The sequence below is a fragment of the Hyla sarda genome, chromosome 2 (assembly GCF_029499605.1).
Source record: "Hyla sarda isolate aHylSar1 chromosome 2, aHylSar1.hap1, whole genome shotgun sequence".
NCBI lineage: Eukaryota > Metazoa > Chordata > Amphibia > Anura > Hylidae > Hyla > Hyla sarda.
In genome coordinates, this window is record NC_079190.1 from 243134431 (window position 1) to 243153874 (window position 19444).

The 19444-nt window shown below is 46.1% G+C and overlaps 1 protein-coding gene across 1 annotated transcript in view; it reads right to left on the reverse strand.

Annotated features, from left to right (window-relative positions):
- The window catches only part of YWHAG (tyrosine 3-monooxygenase/tryptophan 5-monooxygenase activation protein gamma), a 48866-nt gene extending 32760 nt beyond the window's left edge, over positions 1–16106 (reverse strand). The window contains exon 1 of the mRNA XM_056556789.1: positions 15800–16106. Within this exon, the coding sequence (XP_056412764.1) occupies positions 15800–15886 (87 nt within the window). The 5' untranslated portion in view covers positions 15887–16106. The remainder of the gene's footprint in view (positions 1–15799) is intronic.
- Positions 16107–19444: the final 3338 nt, after the last annotated feature.

Sequence of the window (19444 nt, forward strand, 5' to 3'; positions counted from 1 at the left end):
GGGCCGTGATGTCATGAGGGGCGGAGCCATGACGTCACGCTGCTCCGGCCCCTGTATCGCCCGTCATTACGCACAGAGCGAACTCGCTCTGTGCAGTAATGATGGCGGGGTGCCGCAGCAGCGGGACCCCGGCGATCTGACATCTCATCCCCTATCCTTTGGATAGGGGATAAGATGCCAGGGGCGGAGTACCCCTTTAACATCCACATATGGGATATGTTCTGACTCATGAAATGAAGTTACAAATTTTGGGGGGCTTTTTTTTCCCTATTTTCCCTTCTGAAAATGAAACATTTAGGGTAACACCAGCATTTTTGAAAAAAAATTAAAATGTTTTCTCTTCATTTTTCCATCCAACGTTAATGAAAATTCGTCAAACACCTGTGGGGTCTAAAAGGCTCACTATACCCCTTGTTACGTTCCGTGAGGGGGTCACATGTGGGTATTTAGTTGCGTTTATGTCAGAACCGCTGTAAAATCAGCCACCCCTGTGCAAATCACCAATTTAAGCGTCAAATGTACATAGTGCGCTTTCACTCCTGAGCCTTGTTGTGAGTCTGCAGCATATTTTACGCCCACATAATGGGGTATTTCCGAAATTGCATCACAAACTCCCCCCCCCCCCCCCTTTGTGAAAATAAAAAAAGTATGGGGCAACACCAGCATGTTAAAAAAAAAAAATTTACACTTTTTTTTTTTTTTTTTTTTACACACACTCTAACAGGCTGGTGTAGACCCCAACTTTTCCTTTTCATAGGGGGGTAAAAGAAGAAACCACCCTCAAAATGAAACGCAATTGCTCCCGAATACGTTAATACCCCATATGTGGCCCAAAACTGTTTTCTAGAAATATGAACAGAGAGCGCCATGTGCATTTTAAGGACTAGATTAGGGATATTCTATGCCAGTGATTCCGAAACAGGGTGCCTCCAGCTATTGCTAAACTCCCTGCATGCCTGGACAGTCAATGGTTGTCCGGAAATGCTGGGAGTTGTTGTTTTGCAACAGCTGGAGGCGGGGGGGGGGGGGGGGGGGGGACAGTGTAAGGGGGTGTATATGTAGTGTTTTACCCTTTATTTTGTAGTAGTGTAGTGTTTTTAGGTTATATTTGCACTGGCGGGGGGATTACGGCGAGTTTCCCGCTAGGAGTTTGCACCCCGGCAGAACATTTCCCTCAGCTCAAACTTAAACCCTTAAGGACCCATGACGTACCGGTACGCCATGAGTCCGCTCCCGTTCTATAACGCGGGCCCACGGCGTGGCTAATAGCGCGCAGCACGCTATTAACCCTTTAGACGCGGCATTCAAAGTTGAACACAGCGTCTAAAGTGAAAGTGAAACAATGCCGGTTAGCTCAGATAGCTGTTCGGGATCGCCGTGGTGAAATTGCGGCATCCCGAACAGTTTGCATGACAGCCGGTGGGCTGAATGACTGCTCCGTGCCCGAGATCGAGGCATGAGCAGTCAAGCGGCAGAATCATCGATCAGTGGTTTCTTATGAGAAATCACTGATCAATGTAAAAGATCAGTGTGTGCAGTGTTATAGCCCCTATGGGAGCATTAACATTGCAACAAAAAAAAAAAAATAAATAAAAGTGAATAAAGATCATTTAACCCCTTCCCTAATAAAAGTTTGAATCACTCCTCTTTTCACCGTGTGCGGAAATGTCCGAGTTATAAAAATATATAATTAATGAAACCGCACAGCCAATGGCGTACGGGCAAAAAAATTCCTAAGTCCAAAATAGTGTATTTTTGGTCACTTTTTATATCATGAAAAAATAAATAAAAAGCGATCAAAAAGTCCGATCAATACAAAAATGGTACCGATAAAAACTTCAGATCATGGCCCGAACAATGAGCACCCATACACGGAAAAATTAAAAAGTTATAGGGGTCAGAAGAGGACAATTTTAAACGTATACATTTTCCTGCATATAGTTATGATTTTTCCAGAAGTACGACAAAATTAAATCTACATAAGGAGATCATTTTAAATCGTATGGACCTTCAGAATAACGAGAAGGTGTCATTTTTACCGTAAAGTGTACCTGTGTAGAAACGGAAGCCCCCAAAAGTTACAAAATTGAGTTTTTTCTTCAATTCTCTCACAATGATTTTTTCCCCCGTTTCACCATAGATTATTGGGTAAAATCATTACAAAGTAGAATTGGTGGCACAAAAAAAATAAGCCATCATATGTATTTTTAGGTGCAAAATTTAAAGAATTATGATTTTTTTTAAAGGTAAGGAGGAAAAAAACGAAAATGCAAAAACTGAAAAACCCCGGGTCCTTAAGGGGTTAAAGCAGGAAACTCCCTGTAAACCCACCCGTGTGAATGTACCCTGTACATTCACATAGAGGGGGGCAAATCCGATCCCCCTTATTTTCACCGGAGACCCATATGACCCAGAATCGCCGGTCTGAATTCCCAGCGATCGCCAATATGGGGGGAGGTGGGGGGCTCAGGACGCCCTACGACCTTAATGACTCAGGATGCAGGGCATACGCATACACCCTGCATCCTGAAGAGGTTAGCACAATGCATCCCTTACCTAAAACACACAGAAGACCTTCAGTCCTATCCCCTCCCTCCCTAATCTAACTCACAAATGATCTTCTCCACCATGGTTATTTTTATCCGATTAGTCGATCAAAACATTAGTCAACTAATCAATTATGAAAATAATCATTAATCGGAGCCATAAACCTGTGTGTGCGTGCAAGTCTTTAACCCCTTAAGGACCGGAGGTTTTTCCGTTTTTGCATTTTCGTTTTTTGCTCCTTGCCTTTAAAAAATCATAACTCTTTCAAATTTACACCTAAAAATCCATATGATGGCTTATTTTTTGCGCCACCAATTCTACTTTGTAATGACGTCAGTCAGTAAGAAACCAGTGATCAACGATTCTGCCGGATGACTGCTCATGCCTGGATCTCAGGCACTGAGCAGTCATTCGGCGATCGGACAGCGAGGAGGCAGGAAGGGGCCCTCCCGCTGTCCTGTCAGCTGTTCGGGATGCCGCGATTAGCCGCGGCTATCCCGAACAGCCCGACTGAGCTAGCCGGGAACTTTCACTTTCAGCCGCGCGGCTCAGCTTTGAGCGCGCGGCTAAAGGGTTAATAGCGCGCGGCGCCGCGATCGGCGCTGCGCGCTATTAGAGGCGGGTCCCGGCTTCACTATGACGCCGGGCCCGCCATGATATGACGCGGGGTTACTGTGTAACCCCGCGTTATATCAGAAGAGCAGGACCAAGGACGTACCGGTACGTCCTTGGTCCTTAAGGGGTTAAAGGAGATCTCATCAGCATCACCTGAACTAATCTGTTGGTACAGGCTACTAGTACGGGTATGCTGATTAAAATGGTCTTTAATGGAATAGGTGAGGTGCGCTGCTTCACAGCTATCTGCTTACAGTGTCGAAGCATTTATAAATATAATAGGTCGTTTTATACTTGTCTAAAAACAACTTTATAATCCCTGCGGGAGTCAGGTCAACTGCTCTGGGTCCGCTCTGCTCCAGGGCTGCACCGCTTCTCTCCGGCTACTTCAAAGTTGTTTGACACACAGGGCTTACATGCCTTTGGCTGTCCTGTATATCTCTGCTGCGCACCTGCTGACTGGCAAACAACTGTGCAACATGAGCAGAGAGAAGCAGAACGGCCTAGAGCAAAGTGGACCCCGGATTCCTCCATTATGACTGCTGGTCCGACTGGCAGGATAATAAAGTTGTGTTTAACCCCTTTACGATGCAGGATGTAATCATCTAAATGTAGTACGTACATTTACGTCCTGTACATGACTGTCATGCACTGCAGGTCCCGGCTGCTATCAGCAGCCAGGGACCCGCCGATACCGGGACACATCTGTGATGGTGCTGATGTGTGCCATTAACCCCTCAGATCCCGTGAACAATACAGATCACAGCATCTGCGGACACTAAAATAAAGGATTGGATCGGCCCCAGCGCTGCCGCGGGGATCCGATCATCTAGCATGGCAGCCGGAGGTCCCCTCCCCTTGCTCCGGCCGTCTCTAGGGGTCTTCTGTTCTGATCTGAGATCGAGCAGAAGACGACCGATAACACTGATTAGTGCTAAGCCCTATGCATAGCACTGAACAATATTAGCAATCAAGTGATAGCTATAAATAGCCCCCTATGGGGACTATTAAAGTGTAAATAGAAAAGTAACAAAAATAATAATAATTTTGAAAAATTCCCTCCCCCAATAAAAATTTTAATTGTTCCTTTTTACCAACAAAACGCATCAGTATCAGGAACCATGGCTAATGCCAGATCATGAATCCGGGTGATGTCCAGCGGGTAACTCTTGATCGCAGCATCTAAGATTTGTAAAAATTCAATCTCGGCTGCTAAATCGGACTAATTGGGACACCTGCATTGAAATCAGCTAAGAGAACACTGGGAGGGCCCTTACCTGCCTGCTCCAGGCAGAATGGAGTGCTGATAACACGAATCAATGTTATGCAATGGCATAGCATTGAACAGTGTATGCAATCAAAAGATTGCATGTAAAAGTCCCCTAAAAGGTAAAAAAAAAAAAAAAAAAAAAAAAAAGTTAATAAACGTGGTTTAACCCCTTCCCTAATAAAAGTATGAACCACCCCCCTTTACATTATTTTATAATAGGAAAACAAAAACATACATACAAATGTGGTGTCACTACTTGCTTAAACCCCTTGGCTTATTTTCCCCTTAAGGACTCAGCAAATTTTCGTTGTTTGCATTTTCGTTTTTCCTCCTACCCTTCTAAAAATAACGCTTTCAACTTTGCACTTACAGACCAATATAAGGGCTTGTTTTTTGCATTAGGGATGGATTTTTTAGGGCCGATGTGGAGGTTCGGGCCGATAGCCGATAACCCGGTATAAGTTATCGGCTATTAATCTCTCCGACCCCCCCCCACGACACCGCTGCAGATCATTGATGTAAAGCGGGTGCTTTAAATCAATGAACTGCAGCGGCTTTTGCGGTACCACAGGCCGCCGCCGCCACCCGCTTCTCTCCCCCTGCCTGTCCGGGGGACCTCCTGTGTCCCATCACCGTCACCGCACCGCGTCGCACCCCCCACCGCACTGCCCCCATTGCCTCCCCCATCCCTGGTTTTATAATTACCTGTTCCCGGGGTTCACTCTACATCTGGCTCCGGTGGCATCCTCCTGAGCTGTCACTGTGCGCACTGACTGTGATGTCGCGTCACGTCACTCGTCATTGCGCACAGCGTAACGCAGGACGCAGCAGGAGCCCCAAACCGGGGATGGGGGAGGCAATGGGGCCGGGGCGGTCGCGGTGCATTATCAGATTATCGGCATGGTAATTGCCGATAACGCACAAAATCCTGAATATCGGCCGATAATATTGGCCAAACCGATAAATCGGTCGATCCCTATTTTGCGTCACCAATTGTACTTTGTAATTTGTAATTTTACAATATAACCTGCGGCGAAACCAGGTGTGCGGTCTCGCAAGACTGATCGCTGCTTACATATAGGGATATAAAGCAGGTATTCATGACCTTTATCCATGCATTGGTGGCAATATACCGATATTAGAGTACTCAGGAATTGCCACTTTTGTTAGTATGAAAGAGAATGAATGTGATTGGCCCAAGTTTGCTTTATATGGCCGATGTTGACCCAAAGTTAGCCACACCCCCTGAGGAAGCTTGACGGAGCTAAACATATGTAGGGGTCTGGCATGTCCCTGGGCAAGGCTTATTATATATATCATCTGGTACTGGTTATATCATTTTACTACCTATACTTTTGGCTCAGCATGAGTGTCATATATACTTTTTTTTTTCTATATACCCATTCACAGCCTGCCCTGGTATGTGCTAACCATAGTCTTTTCCTACTGTGCCATTTCATTGTCTATATTATTCAATAAAGATAATTTTTCTATTATTGTTCTTACTGCCTTTGGTTAGGGTTCATTTTTTAGTGTAGAGCATCCATTCAAAGTGCTGCATTGCCTGATCGGTATTTAACATGCATCTGAGGGGTTAATGGCAGACATCAGCTTGATTGCTGATGTCTGCCACTACAGCAGGTCCCTAGTGGCAGGTTGTGTGTTAAGTCCCAGCGGATCAGGATGTACAGGGGTTAAGGGCTGGCACTGTACATCAATAGTAACCTTCCTGACTGGCGAGCATTCCCTGACTGGTGATTCAATGAGAGGTTTTAAAGAGTAGCAGCATGTTGAGCCACTGGCGATTTTTCCCCTGAAATAGTGGTGTTTTTCTCCCATAGAAGTCTATGAGAGTAAAAAAAAAAAAAAAAACGCCAAGAAAAACACCATGTGGGTTTTTAACTGACTTTCTTTTTTAGGCGGTTTTTATTCTCTTTTGGACTTAAGCAATCCAAAAAATAAAAAATAAAAAGTGATTGAGATACCTTTTTTAATAAAATTTCGTAGGATACCATTAAAAAAATAAATAAAAAATATATATATTTAAAAAAAAGATACAGTAGTGATATTAAAAAATTTCGTTATACAATCTTTTTCTAACAAATTTTTTTTATACATTTTTAAACAAGGATCAATTTATGTGGGCGGGCAGGGCACTAAAGATGTAGTGTGTGTGTGTGTGTGTTTCACATTTTCTTCTTTATTCTTTAGGTAGTACTACTACCCCCAGCATGGAACACACTGTTCCATGATGGGAGTAGTAGTTCCTGTACTCATTGACAGATCGCCCCGGGTCTGTTGCGATCCTCCTGTATAATGAATACATGCGGCCAGCCGCTCTTCTATGGTCCCCTGCCACGTCAGTGCAGGGGACCATAGAAGAACGGCCGGCGGCATCTATACATTATACAGGAAGATCACAGCGGGTGTCAGGACTGAAATTTGCTGTTATCTTTCCTTAACTGCAGGTACTACAGCTCCCAACATGGAGCAGAGTGTGCTCCATGATGGGAGTAGTAGTACCTGCAATTAAGGACAGATAACAGCTGGTATCACTCTTGACATCTGCTGTGATCGTCCTATCTATTGCAGAGATGCGGAGCGGCTTTATACAGCGCTCGCATCTCTGCGCTATACTCTGGCCAGTCATATGACTACAAAATCACTCATTCATATTTCCCGCTGAGAGCTGTGATTGGCTACAACCATCCGGCTAAACCCCACTCTGGGTGGAAAATATGAATGAATGATGTGAATTTCTATTCACATCACTGGCCGACCCGGAGTACAGAGCAGAGATGCGAGTGCTGTATAGAGCCGCTCTATATTATGGACGATTGCATTGGGCGATATTAGTACATGAACTACTACTACCACCATCATGGAACAGTGCATTCCCTGCTGGGAGTAGTAGTACTACCTAAAAAAATGTTAAGAAAAAAAGTGAAAAACACACTTTATAAAAAATTAAATATAAGAAAATATACATTTTAAAAAAAATTTTTTTACATCACTACTGCATCCTTTTTTCTTGGGTAACCGACAAATTTTGGGTACCAAAGAAGAAAAAAAAGGCCAAAAGGGGCCAAAAAATTAAATTTCCACATAAATGAAAAACACCAGAAAAACCGCAAGACGCAGGAAGTTGCACTGGCGTTTTTTTTCAAACCAAAAAATGCAGGACAAAAAAAAAAAAAAAAAACAAGTAGAAACTTAGCCTAAGGCATTTAAGAGCATAGTTTTGTATTGTAAGTAGTCCAATAACAAAAGCATGTTAAAAAAAAAATAAAAAAGTATTGTTTTAAAACCCAACTGTCACCAAAAATTTTTAAGCTGTTCAAACAGCTGGCGAAAATCTGTGCGGATAGCGCATGGAGGCCCCACCCCTTTCCAAAGGGTTAGAAAATAAATCCATTCATTTAAACAAGCCCTAAACCTCTTTTTCGTAGGTATAAAACAGCCCAACTTGTCTATAATGGTATGCCTAGAATATGGTTGAGAAGACCTAGTGCACTGTGTGCCGCCTCAAGCATATATTGACCCACAGAGTAAAGATAACATGTCCGTTTTACTGTAGAGAGCACTGCATAAAAAACTATTCAGACAGTCAAATATACCGGAGTTCCCCCTTAAAAGACATGCTAAATATTCGTCAGACTGACACACAGTACAGCCAATATTGTAAAAGTCCAAAGTAGTCATAGTGCTGGTAAAACCATCCGTTTATTTAGTTCCATTAAAATTGACAGCATACAAAAAGGTGCACACCGGCATGTTCGTGGTAAGATCTCCCCCTCTGAAGGGGAGGTTTTACCTCGAACATGCCAGTGTGCACCTTTTTGTATTCTGTCAATTTTAATACCAGGCTGTATGAAGGATCATTATTTGCATCGGTACCATTTTGGTATTGATCACTTTTAACCCCTTAAGGACTCAGGGTTTTTCCGTTTTTGCACTTTCGTTTTTTCCTCCTTACCTTTTAAAAATCATAACCCTTTCAATTTTCCACCTAAAAATCCATATTATGGCTTATTTTTTGCGTCGCCAATTCTACTTTGCAGTGACATTAGTTATTTTACCCAAAAATGCACAGCGAAACGGAAAAAAAAATCATTGTGCGACAAAATCGAAAAAAAAAACGCCATTTTGTAACTTTTGGGGGCTTTCGTTTCTACGCAGTGCATATTTCGGTAAAAATTACACCTTATCATTATTCTGTAGGTCCATACGGTTAAAATGATACCCTACTTATATAGGTTTGATTTTGTCGCACTTCTGGAAAAAATCATAACTACATGCAGGAAAATTTATACGTTTAAAAATGTCATCTTCTGACCCCTATAACTTTTTTATTTTTCCACGTATGGGGTGGTATGAGGACTCATTTTTTGCGCCGTGATCTGAAGTTTTTATCGGTATGATTTTTGTTTTGATCGGACTTTTTGATCACTTTTTATTCATTTTTTAATGATATAAAAAGTGACCAAAATACGCTTTTTTGGACTTTGGAATTTTTTTGCGCGTACGCCATTGACCGTACGGCTTAATTAATGATATATTTTTATAGTTCGGACATTTACGCACCCGGCGATACCACATATGTTTATTTTTTATTTTTTTTACACTGTTTTATTTTTTTAATGGGAAAAGGGGGGTGATTCAAACTTTTATTAGGGAAGGGGTTAAATGACCTTTATTAACACTTTTTTTTTACATTTTTTTTGCAGTGTTATAGGTCCCATAGGGACCTATAACACTGCACACACTGATCTCTAATGCTGATCACTGGCGTGCATTAACACGCCTGTGATCAGCATTATCGGCGCTTGACTGCTCCTGCCTGGAACTCAGGCACGGAGCAGTCATTCGTCGATCGGACACCGGGGAGGCAGGTAAGAGCCCTCCCGGTGTCCGATCAGCTGTTCGGGACGCCGCGATTTCACCGCGGCGGTCCCGAACAGCCCGACTGAGCAGCAGGGTCACTTTCACTTTAGAAGCGGCGGTCAGCTTTGACCGCCGCTTCTAAAGGGTTAATACCGCACATCGCCGCGATCGGCGATGTGTGGTATTAGCCGCGGGTCCCGGCCGTTGATTAGCGCCGGGACCGACGCGATATGATGCGGGATCGCGGAGCGATCCCGCTTCATATCGCGGGAGCCGGCGCAGGACGTAAATATACGTCCTGCGTCGTTAAGGGGTTAAAAAAAAATAATTTTCATGGGATATTTGGAAAATTGCAATTCTGTGGTTTGGTATTTTTTTCACATTTACGTCATTCACCATATGGGATACATAATGCTATAATTTTAATAGTTCGTACAATTACTAACGCAGCGATACTAAATATGTTTACATATAGGAAAAGGGGGTGATTTGAACTTTTAACATGGAAGTCGTTAATGTGTGTCTTTTAAACTTGTATACTTTTTTTTTTTACACACACACACACACACTTTATTAGACTTTTAGGTGGAATCATTAGGGGGTGGGGGCTATCCACCCCACTAGGGAGCATTCACATGTCCCTTTAGATGCCACTGTCAGCTTTGACAGCGGCGATCTAAAGGGTTAATAGCCAGACACGGCGATCGCCGCATGCTGGCTATTAACGGCGGCTCCCAGCTACAGAAATCAGAGCTGGGCGGTATGAGCAAAAACGTGTATCACTGGGTTTTTTGATGGTATTCCACTGTATTTAACAGTATTCCCCCCCCCCCCCATGTGTCCCCACATCATGTCACCCGCAAGCGCTCCACTGCTCATCCTCCTATGAGTTGTGGGCCGCCGGCGCTTGAAATTTGTACTGTACTACAAATAACGTTTCCCTGGCGGCAAAAACAAACAAACTAAATTTTAACTAACCTGCCTACGTTCCCCCGTTGCTCTGATACAGTCTTTACTGTCCAGCGCTGCGGTCCTCTTAATGTTTCCTTGGGGCAGGACATCGCTGCGGCCGGTGATAGGCTGAGCCCACTAACATGTATGAAGCCGGCCTGCTCCATACATTACAGTGGGCTCAGCCCATCAGCGGCCGAGGCGGGACATCGCTGCGGCCGTTGATAGGCTGACGGCTCTGTGACGTTCCCATCCCCAGGACCGCAGTGGAGGGACGTGAGGCCGGTAACGGGGAATCTCGGAAGGTGAGTTTAAGTTTATTTTTGCAGCCCGGGCAACGTTTTTTGTAGTACAGTACATATTTCGAGAGCCGGCGGCCCGCAACTCATAGCATGAGCAGAGGAGCGCTTGCGGGTGACATGATGTGGGGACAGCACAGCTGATAATTCATTGGGGGGGGGGGGGGGGAAGAAAAGCAGAACAGTGGGTCACATATGATTAGTTCACCGATGTGGGGACAGCGCGGCGGATAATTCACTCGTTCGAGGGGGGGGGGGGGGGGCAACCGGTATTGCGGTATGGGCAAAATTCATATTGTGCAGGAAAAAAATGTTGGTATTCGGAATGAATCGGTATACCGCCCAGCACTACTGGGGGCTGCAGAGTATGGAGCGGGCACGAGTCGGGAGCCCGCCCCATACACTCCTCTGAGCGCCGCCGCGCTTGTCAGGTCTGGCCCTTGCTGCCCGAAGCCGGGCTAAGGGACGGAAAAATTCACCTGCCCGGCACTGCATGTCCCGGGTGTAGGGCGATAGGAATTCCACATCCCTGTTTCACCCCTTCCCTAATAAAAATCAGAATCACCCCCTTTTCACCATTTAAAAAAAGTGTGTAAATAAAAAAAAAACATGTGGTATAGTCGCGTGCGTAAACGCCCGAATCATAAAAATATATTGTAAATTAAACCGCACGGTCAATGGCGTACACGCAAAAGAAAATTCTCAAAACTCCAAAATAGCGTATTTTTGTTCAGTGTTTTTTTTTTTTTTTATAAAAAGCAATCAAAAAGTCTGATCAAAACAAAATTGGTACAGCTGAAAACTTCAGATCACGGCACAAAAAATGAGCCCTCATAAAGCCCCGTTCATGGAATAAAAAATAAGTTACAGGGGTCAGAAGATGACAATTTTAAACGTATACATTTTCGTGCATGTAGTTATGTTTTTTACAAGAAATAAGACAAAATCCCACCTATAAAAGTATGATATTTTAAATCGTATAGACCTACTGAAGATAAGGTGTAATTTTTAACAAAAAATGTACTGCGTAGAAACAAAAGCCCCCAAAATTAAGTTTTTTCTTCAATTTTGTCACACAATGATTTTTTTTTAATCCGTTTTGTCGTAGATTTTTGGGTAAAATGACTGATGTCATTACAAAGTAGAATTGGTGGCGCAAAAAAAAAAATCATGTATTTTTAGGTGCAAAATTGAAAGGGTAATGATTTTTAAAATGTAAGGGGGAAAAAAAACAAAACTGAAAAACGCTTGGTCCTTAAGGGGGTTTATACTAGAGAAAGCTCAGTATGGATTTTTTTTAAAACACACTTTTAGTCCTCCTAGGGGACTTGTATGAGCAATCATTCAATTGCTTATACAGATCAAGGCAGTGTATATGTACTAGGGATCGACCGATTATCGGTGTGGCCGATATTCACGATTTTGGACGTTATCGGTATCAGCAATTACCTTGCCGATAATGCCCCGCCCCTGCCCCCCCCCCCCATCCCCGGTTTTATAATGACCTGTTCCGGGGGTCTGGGGCCCCCGCTACTTCTAGCTCCTGCTGCGTCCTGCGTTATGCTGTGCACTACGCAGTGCAATGACGAGTGACGTCCTCATGCGACGTCACCGTCTGTGCGCACAGTGACAGCGCAGGACGGGAGCCAGAAGTAGCGCAGGCCCCGGGAACAGGTAGTTATAAAATCGGGGATGGGGGAGGCAATGGGGCAGCATGCGGTGCTGTTCGGTGGGGGGTCAGTGGCGGTGGTTGGGAGGACCCCCGGACAGGCAGGGGGAGAGAAGCGGGTGGCGGCAGCGGTCTCTGGCCCAACAAAAGCCGCTGCAGTTCATTGATTTAAAGCGCCCGCTTTAAATCAATGATCTGCAACGGCTTCTTCGGAGCCTGGGGGGGGCGCGGTGGAGAAATAGCCGATAACTTATACCGATGTTCTGGTATAAGTTATCTGCAGTCTCTCAAAAGCAGAGTGTTAGCAGTTACATAGGCCTAGCAAAGGCCTCGGGCTGCAATGACAACAGATCTGCTGCCCACTATTGCATTACTGGCAGCAGATTCAGACCACTGCACCATCAATGCACTTGTAACGACCATTTACATGCTGCTGACAACTAACCACAAAATCTAAATCATCAATAGTTGAAAGCAGAAATTGCTTCACTCCAGCAATTAGCAGTAGCCCCCAGTTACTGAAAGTAAACAGGTTTGAAGCTGGATAACCCCTTTAAAAGGATCACTCCGGGATATACAACTTGTCCCCTATACTAAGGATAGGGGTTTAAGTATTAGATCATGGGGGTCCAACCGATGAGACCCTCACGATCTCCCGAATGGCGCATGGAACGAGCATTTTCGACCACCGCAGGAAGCGGCGGCCGACACGCTCCCTCTATACAGTGCTATGGGAGAGCCGGTGCGCTGCTTTCGGCAATCTTCGGCTCTGCCATAGAACTGTATGGAGAGGGAGTGTCGGCTGCAGCTTTGTGCTGTGTCAAAAATGCTCGTTCCATGCAAGGAGCCGGGGCACTGTTCAGGAGATCGTAGGTGGCCCAGGGGTCGGAACCCCGCAAATTTAACACTTATCCCCTATCCTTAGGATAGGGGATAAGTTGTATATCCTGGAGTTATCCTTTAACTGTCTGCCCATCACAATTACAATGTGGGCAGGCAGAACTACTAATGGATAATGAAGATTGTTTTAAAGGGAACCTGTCACATTGACATGCAGTTATGCAATTGTCGTGTCCCGGTACAGAACATGGTTCTGTACAGTTCCTAAAGTCCCCTCAGGTAGAGTCTCAAGTCCACAGGGCTCTCCTGCAGGGTCCCCCTATATCATTATTATTGTATATTACTCGTGTACAATTATAAGTATTGCACAGTGAATATAAACTATGTACAAAAGGTTATTAGGATGTTTAAACTGTATAAGACCTTCCTAAGGTCATGTGATATGTGATCACCTGATACCCAGAGTTCCAGAGGCACAGGTAACCACAGGAAACCAGCTACCAATGGGCTTTAGTCCAGCCCCTTGACATATATAAAGGGCTGTAGTCTCCAAACTAGGCCTTTTAGTTCCTGGACAAGAAAGCAAGCACAAGTCCTGTACAAGTTAAGTCCAGTACAGCTAGGCCAAAGCCTACAAGTCTGCAGCCACATCTAATCTGCAAGTCTCATTTAGGTCTACAAGTCAAGTCTCTACTGTCCCTACCAAAGTCATAACAGTAGCACAGTGGCCTGCATCATCATTATCTCTACAAGTCCAAGAAAGCCTGAGAGGTTCCCTGTGTCCCGGTCACCTCTGTGGAAGTTGGCTATCTGTAACAAATATTATACTGCCTTCTTCAGTAAAGTTCCAGTTGCATTAAAACCTGCTTTGTACTCTCCTTTAATATATGCCGTTTCTGGGTTGGTTGTCGTCGGTGCCGACACCAACCAACCACATTCTGGTGTCACGAACACTAGGGGTTAAAAACATCTTGCCCCAGGGGTTAATACCATCTGGCCCCACCACCTACACTCCATGGTCCCGCCATATACAGTGGGTCACCACACAATAAAACAAGATCACATGAAAGGCAGGGTTCATACTGGAGAATTTCCAATAAATCCACATAGAAATTACGCTAGAAAATTCTGATGCAGAAAAATCCATTGCTGTAAGTGGGACTCCGCTGCACACTTCGGAATTGCAGCAGCAGAGCTTCTGCTGACAAAAGAATGATCTTGCTCGTTTATTTGGCGCAATCCACGGGGTCCTAATGACAACTAATTTTCCAGCCTGAATATTTCCGTCTGAGAATCCCCAGTGTGAACCTAGACTCAGTGGCAGACGTCTTATTTCCCGAACTTCTCTAGGTTAGAAGTGCTAATTGCGTGTGCCACCAAGGCCCAAGAATATGGCCATTTGCATGTGTCACCTGCAGCCACTGTGTATTATTCATCAATTTGCAATTTGTAAAAAGGTATAAGCAGGAGAGGACCCTAAATTGAAATTAGATTAATACCTCATTCTGACCTATAAAAATTCACTGCCCAGTGAATTACAAAGATCTGAACTCATGTAGCTTTCCTTTTTCCAGATGTCAATACATTTAGAAAAAGAAAAAAAAATTAATAACTGCTAATAAGAGGGTTAGACCTGATCCAGATCACTGGATCTCATATTCCAAAATAAATTTAAGGATAACAGATCTAGTCCTAACCAGCAGCGGGTTACAGAAATTAGGTAACAAGCTCTGCTATGGACTGAAGCTATAGAGAGCGCAAAGTATCCATCACTCTGGAATATGTCTGCTTTACAGGAACGATGGACAATAAGTCCAGGTCACTTTAGGCGAGGTAAATGCTGGCAGCGTCATCATATTTCATCATTGCAGTGTCTTGGATAAGGGCCATACATGCTGTCTGGTACCAACCACCTGGGCGCAATGCAGATTTAGTCTCCAAATGACATCACTGGTTGCTATGGAAATGAGTGAGGTAACAAGTTTCACTGCGTGAGGGCAGAGAAGGACATACTTCTGCATGCATGCCATCGCTACATACACTGGACATGGGAGCATGTGATGGCTGTAAGGAAGCAGAGATCCATCATCTACATATGCAATAGTCTGCATCAGAGGATCCTAATCTGGAATAAGAAACCAAATGCTTATTTGTAAGATAAACAATATTTGAACCAGATGTGGCTGACTGGCACATGAAGATACAGCAGTAGCATGTGTGAGGGCAGAGCATGTGCCATCCTATAGAGGATGTAGATGTGCCCCTCACAGCACCCTGCGCTTTCCCTCGATCCATTTAAACAATTGCCTCTTCCCCCATTCCCCTCCCTCCTCCAGACAGTCCAGCCTCTCCTCTGCAATATGACAAATGCAGAATCTTCTGGAAGGGCTGGTACTGCCTCCCACCACTGCTTTGTCTCCCTCACCACTGCTCTGTGAGTGGCAAGCATATGGCACTGACCATGGGGTATAATAGGTAAGAAAGGAGGAGTGCTAGCCACTGGGCACCAGGCAGAGACGAGTCCCATTCCAGCAGCCCTCCTATCTATGAGTACCCCTAGCCCATCCAATGCCCCCACCCTCTTCCCTGCTGACAGCTAGCCCGCAGCCTTATCTAGGGTGGACAGGGGCAGCCGTGACGTCACGACAGTCAGCTGGAGCCGGCTGTACCGCAGTGTGGCGGGAGATAGGAGCACATGTGTCAGGGGACAGGAGCCGCACTTACTGCTTTCATGGCAGCCGCCATATCGTCGTATCTCTCGGCTTGTTCAGCCAGTCGGGCTTTCTGCACCAGCTGCTCGCGGTCCACCATGTTGCACGGAGCGGGTGTGGGCTCAGCTGCGGCTAGCTGTATCTGTGGTACAGGGTGGTGCTGACTGGCGCCGGGAGCTACGCCCTTACTCGTACACTGGCACAGGCTGCTCGCTGTGTCCTCTACTGCTGCTGCTGAAGCTGAATAACGGTCTCTCCGCTAGCCGGTTACTCCCCGCTGACTGGACGTGCCTCCTGGACCGCCCCCCGCTCGCTCCTCCTATAGTGTGTGGAACCGCCCGGTGGCGTCATGTCAGCCTCTCCCGCCCTTTCTCCTCCACAGCTGATGTCAGCAACCGTAAAAGGGCACCCGACGGCTCCATGGCTTGTGAGAGGCGCTTACAGCCTAATGGGCGGTGGCCCTCAGCTTGCCAGCCGAAACGCCAGGTTGTCGCAGCGCGTTCTGGGACAGGTAGTTTCTGCAGGCTTGCGGTACAGACGGTTGTAAAGGGAAACGCCTTGGTGAAAAAACTACAACTCCCGACAGAAGCTGGAACGTCTGTTCCTTTTTCCTATCATATTTTATATTCACATATTTCCTTACACTGTAGAATGTGTCGTTTCTCTGCGTTATGTGGCGGAATATGAAGCCAGTACTGCAGATAGAGGCCATAACCTGAGTCATGCTGACTCATGCAGGTGCTTGAAGAAAACCCATAGACTCATGGTTTGCCCACAGGGTAGTTACTGTGCTGTATAGACTCATGGTTTGCCCACAGGGTAGTTACTGTGCTGTATAGACTCATGGTTTGCCCTGGTAGGTTAACCTACTTTGCTGTGTAGACTCATTGTTTGCCCTGGTAGGGTAACTTACTGTGCTGTATAGACTCATGGTTTACCCTGGTAGGGTAACTTACTGTGCAGACTCACAACCCTCATAAGGTAACCTACTGTACTGTATAGGCTCATGGTTTGCACTCAGGATAGCCTCCTCTGCTGTATAGACTCATGGTTTGCCCACAGGGTTGGCTACTGTGCTGTATAGCCTCATGGTTTGCCCTGCTAGGGTAACTTACTGTGCTGTATAGACTCATGGTTTGCCCTAGTAGGGTAACTTACTGTGCTGTGTAGACTCATGGTTTGCCCTGGTAGGGTAACCTACTGTGCTGTGTAGACTCACAACCCTCATAAGGTAACCTACTGTACTGTATAGGCTCATGGTTTGCACTCAGGATAGGCTACTCTGCTGTATGGGCTCATGGTTTGCCCTCATAGGGTAGGCTACTGTGCTATATAGACTGGTGACAAACAGCTCTGTAGATCCATTAAGCAGTGTTCACCATGGTTAGATAATAAGCCACATTTTGACAAATATTCCACTCTTGAAATCTGCATCAAATCAGATCAAACCCACCTCCAATACAACTCTGTTCATATGCATCAGAAAATAGTTGACTGTGGGAAAAGGAGGATAGGTGTCGCGATTCGGCTGGCTGGAGGTGGATCCTCTGTGCCAGAGAGGGATTGGCGTGGACCGTGTTGGTGGACCGGTTCTAAGTTGCTACTGGTATTCACCAGAGCCCACCGCAAAGCGGGATGGTCTTGCAGCGGCGGTAGCAACCAGGTCGTATCCACCAGCAACGGCTCAACCTCTCTGACTGCTGAAGATAAGCGCGGTACAAGGGAGTAGACAAGAGCAAGGTCGGACGTAGCAGAAGGTCAGGGCAGGCAGCAAGGATCGTAGTCAGGGGCAACGGCAGGAGGTCTGGAACACAGGCTAGGAACACACAAGGGAACGCTTTCACTGGCACAATGGCAACAAGATCCGGCGAGGGAGTGCAGGGGAAGTGAGGTATAAGTAGGGAGTGCACAGGTGAACACACTGATTAGGCCTGCTGCGCCAATCAGTGGCGCAGTGGCCCTTTAAATTGCAGAGACCCGGCGCGCGCGCTCCCTAAGGAGCAGGGCCGCGCGTGCCGGGACAAGACAGACGGGGAACGGGTCAGGTACGGGAGCCGAGATGCGCATCGCGAGCGGGCGCCTCCTGCGTCGCGAATCGCATCCCGGCTGGGAGTGATATTGCAGCGCACCCGGTCAGCAGGTCTGACCGGGGCGCTGCGAATGAGAGGATGCTGCGAGCGCTCCGGGGAGGAGCGGGGACCCGGAGCGCTCGGTGTAACAGTACCCCCCCCCCCTTGGGTCTCCCCCTCTTCTTGGAGCCTGAGAACCTGAGGATAAGACTTTTGTCTAGGATGTTGTCCTCAGGTTCCCAGGATCTCTCCTCTGGGCCACAGTTTTCCCAATCCACCCAAAATTTTTTTTTACCTCTGACAATCTTGGAGGCAAGAATCTCCTTCACAGAGAAGACATCAGACGAACCGGGAACAGGAGTGGGAGAAACAACTTTGGGAGAGAAGCGGTTAAGGATGAGTGGTTTAAGGAGAGAGACATGGAAGGCATTGGGAATACGGAGAGAAGGAGGAAGAAGGAGTTTGTAAGAGACAGGGTTAATCTGGCACAAGATTTTGAAAGGACCAAGATAGCGTGGTCCCAGTTTGTAACTGGGGACACGAAAGCGGACATATTTAGCGGAGAGCCATACCTTGTCTCCGGGAGCAAAAATAGGGGGCGTTCTTCTTTTTTTTATCAGCAAATTTTTTCATCCGGGATGAAGCCTGTAAAAGAGAATTTTGGGTTTCTTTCCATATGGTGGAAAGATCACGAGTCACTTCATCCACAGCGGGCAAACCAGAGGGCAAGGGAGGGGAGGAAGAGGGTGACGGCCGTACACCACGAAAAATGGGGATTTAGCAGAAGATTCGGAGACTCTGAAGTTGTATGAGAATTCGGCCCATGGTAGAAGATCTGCCCAGTCATCCTGGCGGGAGGAAACAAAATGCCGTAAATAGTCACCCAGAACCTGATTAATTCTTACTACTTGCCCATTGGATTGGGGATGATAAGAAGAAGAGAAGTTCAATTTGATCTTGAGCTGTTTACAGAGGGCCCTCCAGAATTTAGACACGAATTGGACGCCTCTATCCGAGACGATATGCGTGGGCAAACCGCGAAGGCGAAAAATGTGTACAAAAAATTGCTTTGCCAACTGAGGCGCTGAAGGAAGACCAGGAAGAGGAATAAAATGTGCCATCTTGGAAAATCGATCAACGACTACCCAAACAACTGTGTTGCCACGGGATGAGGGCAAGTCCGTAATAATGTCCATACCAATCTGTGACCAAGGCTGTTCAGGAACAGGCAGAGGATGAAGGAGACCAGCAGGCTTCTGGCGAGGAGTCTTATCCCGGGGACAGACAGTACAGGCCCGCACGAAATCAACAACATCAGTCTCCAGAGTCGGCCACCAATAAAATCGAGAGATGAGTTGAAAGGATTTTTTGATGCCTGCATGGCCTGCGAGGTGGGAGGAGTGTCCCCATTTGAGAATCCTGAGACGCTGGCGTGGCGAAACAAAGGTCTTCCCTGGAGGAGTTTGCCTGATGGAAGCTGGAGGAGTGGAGATCAGACAGTCCGGAGGAATGATGTGTTGCGGAGAGACCTCTGCTTTAGAGGCATCAGAAGAACGAGAGAGGGCATCGGCCCTAATGTTCTTGTCAGC